We start from the raw sequence: 12,846 nt of genomic DNA on the forward strand, positions 1-12,846 counted from the left end.
CCTGCAATAAATTATTTTTTAGCCACTTGGAGGCTTGATTATTACCTTATAAAAGTTGAAAATAACAGCAAACAAGTAATCAGTTAGCGTTCATTTTGAGACGGTTTGTGTTCACTTGACAAATGTAGGTAAAGAATTCTCTCTCTTTCAGCTCTGTTTTGGTCTCCACCAACTCCTATGGGGAATAACGGTCTCTTTTCCTGTTTGCTAAGTTTACCAGGTATTGGCTAACTTTTTCTGTCTGCTGTTTGGTGCTGGGGGTTTATTGGGGCTTTTGATTCACTGAAGCGGCCAGAAACCACTCTGATGAGAGCTCTAAGAGTAAAAACCCCAAACAGTAAAGCTGTGGGCCAAAAAATCAAACCAGTGAGCTAAAACTTGCTTTATAGGTCTGTCAGGACCTGCAAATTTGGTGGTAATTCTGAGTTCTCCACTACGAGCGACCCCTCTTACAGTACAATCAGTATTTAGATCGTTGAAATGCGAAAGACAACTTTCCCCTCCTATTGTATCCAAGCCGTATTATGGTGCTTTCCATTTGCACTGGGAAGTTGAAATTTTAAGTGGAACGCCGCCTGAAGTCTGGTTTCCAACTCAACAATGTCAGAATGAGCTCAAAATCTAATATGGCTCCTCTGCACATCAGCAGAACTAAATGCTGTAATAATATATCATTTTTGCCTTATCCTGTCCAAACTCTATTTGTGGACACGTCGTCATGATGTTTGTATGCGCAAAATACAGCATAATTTGTTATTATCAACTCGTATTGCTAACACTGGCTAGCCTGGCTTGCTAACAACTTGTGGTCCTCCATACTGTTGTACTGTAAGGCGATAAACTCTGATGTGACGCAATTCCCAGCTCCAACCTTTGACTTTGAAGGAAAATGAAACATAGCGTTATCGTTGGAGCCGCTGTTGCAAAGACAAGTGAAACACTTTGTTTTCCTCAGAGCCTCACAGCTACTATAGTGTGAGCAGTTACTTTGATTGTTCCACCATTTCTGCAAAGAACTTTCACACAAAACTCTTTGGTCACTGGGGATAGCTATCGATAGCTACCTGGGAAAACAAAAGCACTATTGTCTTCTTGTTTTGCACAATGGTTGAAGTACTTCGTTTGTGCTTTAAATTGAGTTTCCATGTTCACAGGAAATCTACTTGATGGTGGACAGAATTGCATAGTGAAAGCGAGGTTTATGCAAATCTAAATGCAGGTGGTGTCATTTTTCTAAAGCCATTATACTGTGCAATCAACATTTACCTCATAATAAGAGCTAAAGGAAACATTTCAACTTTGATAAAGAAATACTGGTTAGAGCAACATTTTTGTAGTTTAAAGAGGGACAGTGTTGACGATGAACATATTGCCTTCCAGACTGCAGTGCTGATATTCAGCCTGCAGGTGGCATAACGCAGTTCTGGTGCTCTGGGTGAATCTGCTCTGACTGCACAGCTTTAGGCAGCATGACCACAGGAAGATAGACTTACATCACACTCCACAGTGCACTGGCAGCGTGATGGCGCTCTATTACTCAGCTTATAGCAACACACACACACACACACACACACACACACACACACACACACACACACACACACTCTTAATGCACTCAAAAGATGCAAGCACATTAAGAGCTTCTTCGTTTTTATTTTTAATAGAAAAAAAGTATTCAAAATAATACAACAGGAAGTATCCGGTAAAGATGACAACAAAAAATGTGATCAGGTCTGTGTCTGCACGGCAACCACGCATCCTCCTCTCGAGCCCAGCCCCGGGTTTTCTGCTTCAGTGCCAGAGTGTGTATGAATGTGTGTGTGTGTGTGTGTGAGTGTGTGTGTGGGAACACTGAATCAAAGCAGAAACAGAGCTTTACAGAATACCTCTGATTGATGCACATGACAGTCTGCTGGTGAAATGAAAGGGATACAATGTGTGTGTTTGTGTGTGTGTGGTTTATGTACACGCTGGGGAGTGTTGGAATGAGTGTGTGCTACGATATGTACAATAAAAGACTCCATGTATGTGTGTGTCAGATAGGATCTGCAGTGTTATGGTATATGAAGGAGGATGTATCGGGTTGAGACACAGATGCTCTGAATTAACACAGCTTCAGTCTGCCTGCTGTGGTGAGGAGGATGATAAAGACATTGGCGAAGATGATGATACACTACGAAGGAAGCCAAGAGTAAAACAAACTGAAGAAGGGGAAAAATTAACTGAACAAGTGTCTGTGAAAACAAATAAAAAAAAATGTCCTTGACTTCAGAAGGCAGGAGTTTAGAGTTTCTAAATCACCGGCTCGCTCCCTAATCTTTCTTATTAAAATATCACAAATTTCATACTTTCTTCCATCACCCACCCTCACCCGTTCTCTCAGTCCCTCATGGCCCAGGCCAGCCTGGCTGTAGGTAGGCAGGCCCAAAAGTTTAGCGTGGATCCTGGTTGTGTTATACAACTCCTCTGCCTTCACCATCTCTTCCTCCTCAGGTTTCCTTTCTTCTTCTCAGTCCTCCACACACCCACCAAAACGTTTGTCCTGACTGGGCCTCCATGTTTTGGAGTTCCTTTGTCCAATTGCAGGGGTTAAATATTCAGGATCGGACCACTGACGTGCAGACGGACATATACGGAGGGACAGATTGAGGAGCTGCTGCTGTCCTTCTTGGGGAAATTACTCTGTTTGACTGACTGTGTCCTTTTTCGTCACGTCCTCCTCCATCTCTCCCTCCTTTCATCCGTCTGTCCCCTCATCGCTCCGCCACCTCCATCTGTCTGCTCAGGGGCCCGAAGGGGTGAGGTGCTAAGAGTGGAGGGCTCTAAAGAAAGTCTTCTTTATCCCATTCTCTCCCTTACTCTTTCACTTTCGATTAAAATATTATCTTTGCCATACGTTCAAAATCACACACATGCTCATACCAACGCGTACAGTGTCCCGTCACATGAACGCCCCACTGGTAAAACACTGATTCAAATCTCTCTCTCTCAGGCACACATAAGCACACATGTACGCATTCTCACACACACATACACACACACTGTGAGGCTCTCTGCGGGGCTGAATCTTGGGGGCCTCTGTGCTATGTCCCATCTTCCTCCTCCTCCTCCGAACAGTAGTCTCGCCCCTGCAAAGAAAGGGATTAGAGAGAAAATGAGATGTGCATAATTTTCATGTTTTTTTCTCCTCTAGTTATGTATACTCAGTAATGGATTTCAAATGACTCTTTCTGAACTGTCTGCATGCAGCAACCCCCCGATGCACCTGTTACTCCAGTCATATTTAAACAAACCTTCGTCTATTTGCAGGTACTGGCATAGAAAAGACTGTGAGAGGCTGTTAAGTGCTGACAGGTGGGCAGTTATGTTGTTTTTGTTTCTTCCATCATGATGAGGAGTTAACTCAACTGCCTTCATTTCCTCTCCAGAGTTTGCCTTACAGCTCGTCTAACTCTGCACGCTGTCAGGGTTTAAATAAGAATATAAAGCACAGGCTGTCTCACAGTCACACTGCAAATCAGTGGTGGAAAGTAACAAAGTGAATTTAAAAAAGTGCGGTACTACTGTGAGGTACTTAACTGCTGTTTTTTAATTTAATGCTACTTTACACATTTAATTCACCACATTTAAAATGAAAATAATTACCAAACATTATTTTTTAAATTTTCACTCTCCAATACATTTAGTTAGGTGTTACTTTGCTAATTATAGCTGAAAGAATTAGTCTTAGATTAGGTGGACCAATTGTCAAGTAATTAATCTGCAAGTGTTTGATTTGTGAATGGTTAATTAATTGTTTTTGATGCAAAATGACATTTTACAACTGCAAGTGTTTGATGCTTTTCACTGCCTTTAATTGAAAATCATTTTTGACTATTTGTTAGACAAAACAAGCAACTTTGAAGACATCATTGTGGGCTTTAAGAGATTGTGTTTGGGAAACTTTTCTCACCATTTTTGATATTTTGTGTACCAAAGAATCAATTATTTCAAAAATAATTGGCAGATCAATGTAGAATAAAAACTGGTCATTAGTAGCAGCAAGCATTTAATATATCTATATATATCTATATATATATATATATATATATATATATCTATATATATCTATATATATATATATATATATATATATATATATATATATATATATATATATATATATATATATATATATATATATATATATATATATATATATATATATATATATATATATATATATATATATATATATATATATATATGGTCTCTAAATGCTCCACTGTGTTGCTAACTTTTTCTGTCTGTGGTTTAATGCTGAGCAGGTCATGTATGGTGGATTTATCAAAGCTTTTTTCTTAAGTGGCCTGTAACTAAGATCCACCAGCTACTATACAGCAATCCATGACTTAAAAGGAATGTGGGCAAAGACTGTCGGGGGACCAAAGGCCTCTGCCTTACTTCCTACTCCTTCAGGTGTCCTTGCTCAGGCTGCACCCATCTTTGAACTTAGCCTTTATAATTATCTCAACTACACGCCTGTAAAATTTTGTGACTACAGCTTTGTCTCCCACTAATGCAGAAACCACAATGACTTGTTTCGAGGCAGAGTTGAAAAATGAAATGCATCACGCCAAAGCTGAATCCAGCCGTCATTTCACTTTGCAACCTCATCGACAGTCAGAAACAACCAACGTGATTCAAGTGGCAGACTAAGAGTAGTGAGTGCTTATCATCACTGCAGCGGTGACCTGCTGCTCCTCCCCCTCACACAGCGGAGTGCTGAGCTCGTAAGCACAGTGACAATGTGGACTAATGGATGTTGTTGTTGCGCAGCCTGTCTCTTTAAATGGTAAGACCCAGCTGTTTCTTTAAATGCCCAGAGACCCCCTTTGTGCCCCCCCCAAAAAAACACACACACCCACACACACACGTACACACAGCCCCCCTCCCTCACCTTCTCAATCTTCTCATCCAGCATCCTGAAAAATTCCTGCTGGCTCTCTGACGTGTGAATACTGGGAGAGAAGGAGAGAGAAGAAAAATGGAAAAGCAAGAAGGAGGGGGAGAGGAAGTTGGAGGATGGAGACGAGGAGGAGAAGGGAGGCAACAAATACATCATGAGAATTTTCCATTACACCCCCCACACAGCGTGCGCACACACACGCGCACGCACGCGCGCGCACACACACACACACACACACACACACACACAAAGCACAAAAATACACAATCCTCACTGCAGTGTAAGAAACGCTGTGGAGGAATTTAAATAATTATTTTATAAAGTATTAACCCAGTCTGTCATCTAAAGGCTAAATACTCTGCAGCCACCAACAACCAATATGTTTACATATACAAACACACACTGAGGTTGTCCACGAGGCAGCGTTACAAAAACCAGACTCAAAATATCTCTAACTTCACACATCATAATATTAACATACTGATTCTAACTCGCATCTTAATGGATGTTGGGACATAACAATTTATTAAAGGGTCAGTTTAGCCAAATGACAACACATTACAGTTACAATCAAGTTTCAGTTTTAATGAGAGCTCCTTTCTGTCTAACACTCTCTACGAAAAAGGTCCAAAGTAAGCTGGCAAAACAATCTCACCACAATGTCTATTAGTAGCTGATCTAGAGCTTTCCATTATATCACACAATCATCCTTAACAGAGGAGACACTGACTACATTTTCATGCAGAAAATATTCAATTTTTTTGCCCTTTTTCCAAAAAGACAAATTCCTACTAAGCCTTTAGTGTGGCTAATGAAGCTGAATATTCCACTAATAATCCTGTTTACATGCAGCTGTGCCCACTCCAATTAACGTGCCCTAACATATCGTTAGTTACAACAAATACGAAAAAGTGGAACTGCTGTGCCAGGAGTCTTTCAAAGTTTTCTTAATGTTGGCAGGCTTGTTGGACCATGTGAACTCAGATTTCCTCTTTTATTCTCTTCTTGAAAAGGTCGGCATTGCGATATTTACACATATCCAAAAACCTGTTGATACTCATAATGTTTAAAGTAGGTGTGTCTCTTCTTCCACCCAGAAATGTGGGCTTTTCCTTTTGGGCATGCGTCTCTACACCACAGCCTTGCAAACTCTTGGCGAGTTGGTTTCTGCACAACGTATCCATGACAACACACAGAGCTTACCATCGACAGGCAAGAGGCAGTGTGTCGCACACTAAGGTAAAAACCCCAATTAAGATGCATATCCTAAATGCACTGTATACATGCCCAAAAATTGCTCCTGCAACCTGAATGATACTGACCTGTATCAAATTCAGAATATTGTCAGATTTGCAATAATAGTGGAATATTAGTTTGCATGTATATATACCTCTTTTCTAGAAAGACATGTTGCTGATAAAACATTTAAATAGGACTTTCTGTAGGGATATAGTGAGAGTCAAGTGAGAAAAAGGGTGTGTTTTCTTGAAACCTGGCTGAACTAACCCTTAAATAATATTTGTGATCAACTGTTCAAGTTATTTGAGCTGTCCATAATACGTAGATTATATATTTGTATACAACATCTACCAGACCAGATTTATTTCAGAGTGGTGCTGGTTACTTACTTTGACTTGATGTTTGTTGAAGAGACCTCTTTCTGCTGTTTGCCCCTGTACTGCACATTACTCTTCTCCTGAACAGGCACATGCACACACACACACACACACACACACACACACACACACACACACACACACACACACACACACACACACACACACACACACACCATTAGTTTTTATTATCAGCTGATAAAACAGGGAAAAAAAACAAACATATTAATCAGCAAACAGCCACACCACTGAAAGCTCACGTCAGACCTGCATTATTAAATTACGTACCATAGGACTAATCTATGTACCGCTAATATAACTGTTGTATCAACTCTGATTCATGTTGTTCTACTGTGACCTGCATCTTTCACCACCCGCTGTGTGTGAATTCCTCTTTGAGGGGAAACACCAACAGTAATGACAAGTGGTCGGAAACAAATACTGGTTTAACCACATGTTTTGGCTGCAGTGGAGGTTACCTGGCTGGTGTAAAAATGTGGTTTGTGTCTTCCACTACTCCAACTAAATGACATAACCATACCTCCTATTTTTAAACAAGACTATGACAGTGTATTAGGGCCAATAAAAAAATCGCATGTCAAAGATGTTTCTGAGTAAATTAACAAAGAAAATAACTCACAAATTCATGAGGAAAAATGGAAGATTCTCTAACATCAAGTCAGAAATATGAGAGAAAAAAACAGAAATTCTTTGAGATTAAATTCAGAAATTTACAAAATTTGATTTGTATCCTTCTTAGACTTAGTTGACTTAGGATGTATGAGGCTGCTGAATGCACACTGCACACATTAAGTTCGGCAGAACAGCCGAATAGACCCGTTCATTTTTGTGTCATATTTTGAAGATGCCCAGACAAGATGTCCCGCTGATGGCCAGGTAATGTTGGCAAAAATTTAATTTTGGGAATAAACTTGATCCATAATGGGACTTCTTGACTGGACTTTCTCAGCAATTCAACATCTCACTGTTTGCTGGAATTCACTTTTTTCTGGTGGCGTCTGTGGTGTTATGAGATTGATCCAACCTTGCGAAGTGAAGTGATGTGGTTCCTTGAAAGGAAACCACCCACGATTTCTCAAAATTTTTTTCTCGTGGATTTTTGTCTTTCATCTTAATGAATTTCAGAGTTTATGATTTAAATCAAAATTTCAATTTATGACTCTATAATCTCAGAAAATATATTCATTTTTTTTATCGTAAATTTCTAAGTTATTTCTAGTTAATTTACCAATTTAATCTCAGAGAATATGCAAACTTCTTCTCAGAAATGTTAGATTTTAGCTGTAGAAATTTATTTCTTTTTTAATTTGCTTTTATTTTATTTTTTTGGGGTATTTTATATGATAGGGAAAGCTGTAGAGCGGACAGGCAGGGGAGAGAGAAGGGATGACATGCATCAAAGGCCTTAGGCTGGAATCGAACCCACAACAAAAATGACTGGGGTACCCAGAAATTGAGTCTATTCTCAGAATATACCCCCCTCCCCCAGCCCCATTTTTGTTTCCTACAATGGCCCTTTTACGCCGTCGTACCAGACAACAACCACTTAAACGACAACTGCATTTATGCAGCTCATAAAATCTGTTTCCTTTGCAGTAAAATAAGTCAAGCCGTGTGTGTTTGTTGTATCAGGAGATATTCTGAAAACAGTGTGCCTCCACTTCTGCTTTGACCTGCTCCTTTGATGAGGCCGGTTTTTGAGCTGCAGTAACATAAATTAGTGGCAGTGTGACACTGCTTCTGTTTTTTAATCAGGATTTATAGCAGCACTGGTTATTGTTTCACTACTTGTCAGGACGCCAGGCAGACTGACCCGCTTTACTGAACAAGCAAATGACCTCTCACTTCACTCTACCACACTTTTCAGTCATTCAGTGCGTTGATAAGTATGTGAACAAGCTTTGGAGGTTAAATATGAAAGAAAATCAGGTTTAACTAGTTAAAATGACTTCTTCGGATATGATATAACATTTCTTTCCACTGTTTAAGACCACTGTTTTTGCAAGAAGGGAGGCAAACCAACCAAGCGATCAGCCCCCACATTCCACACACGCTGGCATGTTGTCTCTACCTGCGTGTGAGGCACCTTTGTGAGTTTTTGCACATGTGCAAGAGACAATAAGTGTGTATGTGTCGGCTGTCTGAGACTGACGGGAGCTGCCGTCGGACACAAACACGAGGCTTGTTCGCTTGAGCTGATAAACTGTCAGGAAAAGGTCTGAGTCTGTGTGTGTGGATGACGGGCTGTCAGCGGACGGGTTGTGGGTTGTGGTGTGTGTGTGTGTGTGTCTCTCACCAGGTTCTCCTGGTTGCGTGCATTCACCCGGTTTTCATCCCCTCTCATGTACTTCACCTCCTCCACTCCCTTCATCTTGTATTCATCTGAGGAGGGAGAGGTTTGGAGAGAGAGAGGGGCATGATTAAAGGAGGGAGAGAGAGGCTTCACTGTACACTCACAGCATTATGTTGACATCACAAATGACTGCAACATTGATTTTACATATAATTTGCTCATAGTAATCTGATAACTACATCCTGATACAGTGTTTCAGAAAGTGGACATGGCAGCGGAGGTATAAGTAGGACAACACTGGTCATCTCCTTTCCATCTCAGCTACATCCGGGGAAAGCAAAAACAGAGCAACAGCGAGAGGGAATACGTGTGTGTGTGTGTGTGTGTGTGTGTAAAGTAAGAGAGGCGACGGAAGAGACAAGAGGGAGGAAAAAAGAAAACAGGGAACAGATAAGAAGGAGAAAGCTGGAGGGGATTAAAGATCAGTCGAACAGCTTCTACGGTACACGGACAGCTTAGACAGTTAAGACAGTTAAGACGAGCTCAGTGGCGAGAGTAGTAACACTTCCTCAAAAACTGCACGGCTATGTGCCTCCTTAAATCACTGCTAGAGGTAGAACTAAGGGCAATAAACCCAAATGTGTTGAAAATATGCATCTCTCACTAATCCAAGGTTATTCATATTGCAATATTCAATACACTGTTTGAATCCCATTTCATTCAAACAGATGCAACAACCGTAAGTTTCACAAAATATTCTGCATAGTCGAGGATCTCTGACTGTTTATATTATATTAATCAGGACATTTACAGCTATTAAAATGAATGTGAAAAATGATTATGATACAGATTTTAGTCCATATTGTCCAGCCTACCTGGAAATACAAGCGCACAGCAGAATTTTAACATCAATCAATCATTACCACATACATGTTGAGATGTCTAACTAAATAGAAGGAGTCTTTGTATTTATGTCCTTTTTCTTTTCCTTTCCTTTCCTTCGACAACCACTCATTCGATCAACTTTACACTCGCTGGGTGTATTTTTGACGACCAAAGGAGGTGCGGTGTCAGGTGCGATCTCTTGTGACCTACAGAATATATTTATTAGTAGTGTTATGAACAGACTGTTTAGTTCACTGACAGGGGACCCCTATTTACACTGCCAAACGCTGGGCTGCGTACAGACTGTTCTGTTGCTTATTATATTATATTATATTCAAGAGCAGAGACTGGAGATGTTACATTATAGCAAAGTCAAACATTTGAAGCATCAGCGATACATTTTGGACCTTTTTTTTTTCTGGAAAATTGCCTGGTCCCAAATGTATAAGCATATACTCCAAAAGAAGTGCAGTGTATAGTAAGCGTCTGAGCATCTTTGAGTACCTAGAAAAGCGCTATATAAGTCCTATCTATTATTATTATTATCATTATTATTATTATTATTGAGTTTGAAGTTATTTGGATGTGTGCTTCTTGAGGAAACTGAAAGCAGTGATACCGGACGTTTGGCCCTGTCTGAACAGGTTTTGAAGGGCCACTGCTCAAGTTTTAATATGATTTTGGAGCTTCGGCTGCTGACCTCAACATGCATTTTGCAGCGTGTCTTGAGGTGGAAACTGGAGGGACATTTGCAGTTCTATGTTTTAGGGTTGCAACTAACAACGATGTCCACTATCCATTGTTTTTTTTAACTTACAATTAACCTATGAATCATTTGGTGTATAAAATGCCAGAAAATGGTGAAAAATGTCCACCACAAGTTCCACGAGCCCCATAATCAATGATTCACTCTCAGGCAAAAATACCAAACATTCCCTTATTCCAGCTTCTCAGCTGCGAGGATTTGCTGCTTCTCTTTGTTTTCTCTGCTTGTGAACTGAATAAGTCTGAATTTTGGACTGTTGATGAGAGAAAACAAGTGATTTGAACACGACACCTTAGGGTTTAGGGAACTGTGGTAGGTAACTCACAATTTTTTGATATCTTACAGACCGAATGTTTAATCGATCAAGTCAGAAAATGATCCGCAGATCAATTATTAATGTAAATAATATAGTTGCTCTCTATCTACTATTTGACTGATCAAATATCGCTGTTTTAAAAAAAAACACTCACTTGTTCACACGTTCACTACTTCCCACATTATATAATAGGGGTCGACAGTTTATCGACCTGGACAATTGTCGGGGGTGATAATTGGCATTTTGATGATTATCTGTATTGGCGTTGTATTTTAATGAGCGCTGATAAAATTAATTAATTAATTAAAAAGTGCAAAGACAGTGTCAGCATGGGAGGGACTTTTATTTTGTAAAACTTCAGGGAACTATTTTTATTTATTTATTTTTTTATTTGAATTTTCACGTAACTTTACAAAAAACATTGCAGGGAGCTTGCTGTATATCATGTTGAAAGTTTCATTTTTTAAATAAACATTTGCTATAGGCATTTAAACAACATTTTGTGTTGGAGTTTGTTATACCCTAAATTCTAAATATTGACAAAAAGATTTTCATTTTTGTTGTAATGACATAATGGCTCCAAATATCGCTTATCGGTCTCATTAACTACTGATAATCGGTATAATATCGGCCCTGAAAAAACAATATCCGTTGACCTCTATAATATACACTTCAGTTTAAGCATTCAATTAAAATTATTACATGAAGATAATGATTTATGTACATGTTCAAGTGATGTGAAGGAAAAATAGTTAACTGTAACTGCACAGTAAGGCTCAAAGAAGACCCAAAACAGGAAGAACGCCCACACACCAAACAAAAATATCACACTAAATCAAACAGTGATGTGTGAGATGATATGACATATAGAAACTCCACATACAGCGCCTTTACCTTCGACCAAGCCCAGCCTAACCTTGAGCAGAACAATACAAGCACACAGGCATTTCTGCTGACTACCTGCTTGTTGGACATTTTACTGATAAAGCAGCCAAGACGCTGATACACACACCCACACACAAACACACACACACACACACACACACACACACACACACACACACACACACACACACACTTCTGGCCCTTATCTGTTGCACACTTTGTATTTTGCCCTCCCTCTATCAGCAGTCCGTCTGTCTGTTTATCCACGTGTCTGTCTGTGCCACTTTGTACCCAGCTGAGAGGTTCAACCCTCCCTCCTCTGCTCTGTTGCTCACAAAGCACCTGGATCACCTGTGTGTTTGAGTGTGTGCTTTTTGCATGTGCGTCACTGTGGAGCCAAAAGCAGCCTGCGTTTGTCAGATAAACGCTGCTGATGTAAAGTAATTTCAAAGAGAGCGAGAGAGAGAGAAAGGAGCAGGAAGATTTAAGAGAAGGAGAAGGAAAGATGTGAGAGAAACAAATGCAGGCTTCTTTTCTGCTGTTCTGTTTGTTTCAGGAATGTAAACGAGTTGGAGCAAAGCGGCTCCTGTCTGAACATGCCGACACAGACAAACGGTTTTATAACACTACACAGGCTCACCGAACTAAGATTTGCTCTGTAAACATGCAATACATACGGTGCAGCAGAAGGAAATAGAACTAAGAGCCATTTCCTCGGCTCTCCAGCTCGTTAAAGGAGCGAGCCGCGTCAATTTTAAGCTATAAAATTCGCATCCTAAGGTGGATACATATGAATTGAAAAAAAAAAAAAAAGCTGCAATATAAATGGACATTTTCAAGCAGCATTTGAGGAAAATGTGTTTTTATAATTTGGGCTCACTAAAGCCTGACGGGTTAAACCGGCTGAATTTTCTGCTCCTCTTACAGGATAGTTACTGAGCTTAATGTGACGGGTATAGATAGATCAAAGTGACCCAGCTTACACCAATCAAGACTCATCACATCACAGACTTTGCTTCAGTTTAGATAGGAGCCAAAGCTGGTCATGCCGTGTGAGTAGTATGTGTGTGCACGGCAGTCATTGTCACAAGAAATGACAAGGGTGTTTCGTCACGC

General features: G+C 40.0%; 1 protein-coding gene across 2 annotated transcripts in view; it reads right to left on the reverse strand.

The window, feature by feature from the left end:
• Positions 1-1,633: 1,633 nt before the first annotated feature.
• LOC121941193 (uncharacterized protein C1orf21 homolog) overlaps positions 1,634-12,846 on the reverse strand; it is a 41,390-nt gene continuing 30,177 nt past the window's right edge. For both annotated transcript variants that reach the window (XM_042483929.2, XM_088077850.1), the window contains exons 3-6: positions 8,882-8,967; positions 6,577-6,644; positions 4,940-5,000; positions 1,634-3,128 (exon numbers count right to left, since the gene is read on the reverse strand). In XM_042483929.2, coding sequence (XP_042339863.1) covers positions 3,084-3,128; positions 4,940-5,000; positions 6,577-6,644; positions 8,882-8,967 — 260 coding nt within the window. In that variant the 3' untranslated portion in view covers positions 1,634-3,083. The remainder of the gene's footprint in view (positions 3,129-4,939; positions 5,001-6,576; positions 6,645-8,881; positions 8,968-12,846) is intronic.

This window comes from Plectropomus leopardus, chromosome 5 (genome assembly GCF_026936395.1).
Source record: "Plectropomus leopardus strain MGB_pleo_1.0 chromosome 5, ASM2693639v1, whole genome shotgun sequence".
Classification (NCBI taxonomy): Eukaryota; Metazoa; Chordata; class Actinopteri; order Perciformes; family Serranidae; genus Plectropomus; species Plectropomus leopardus.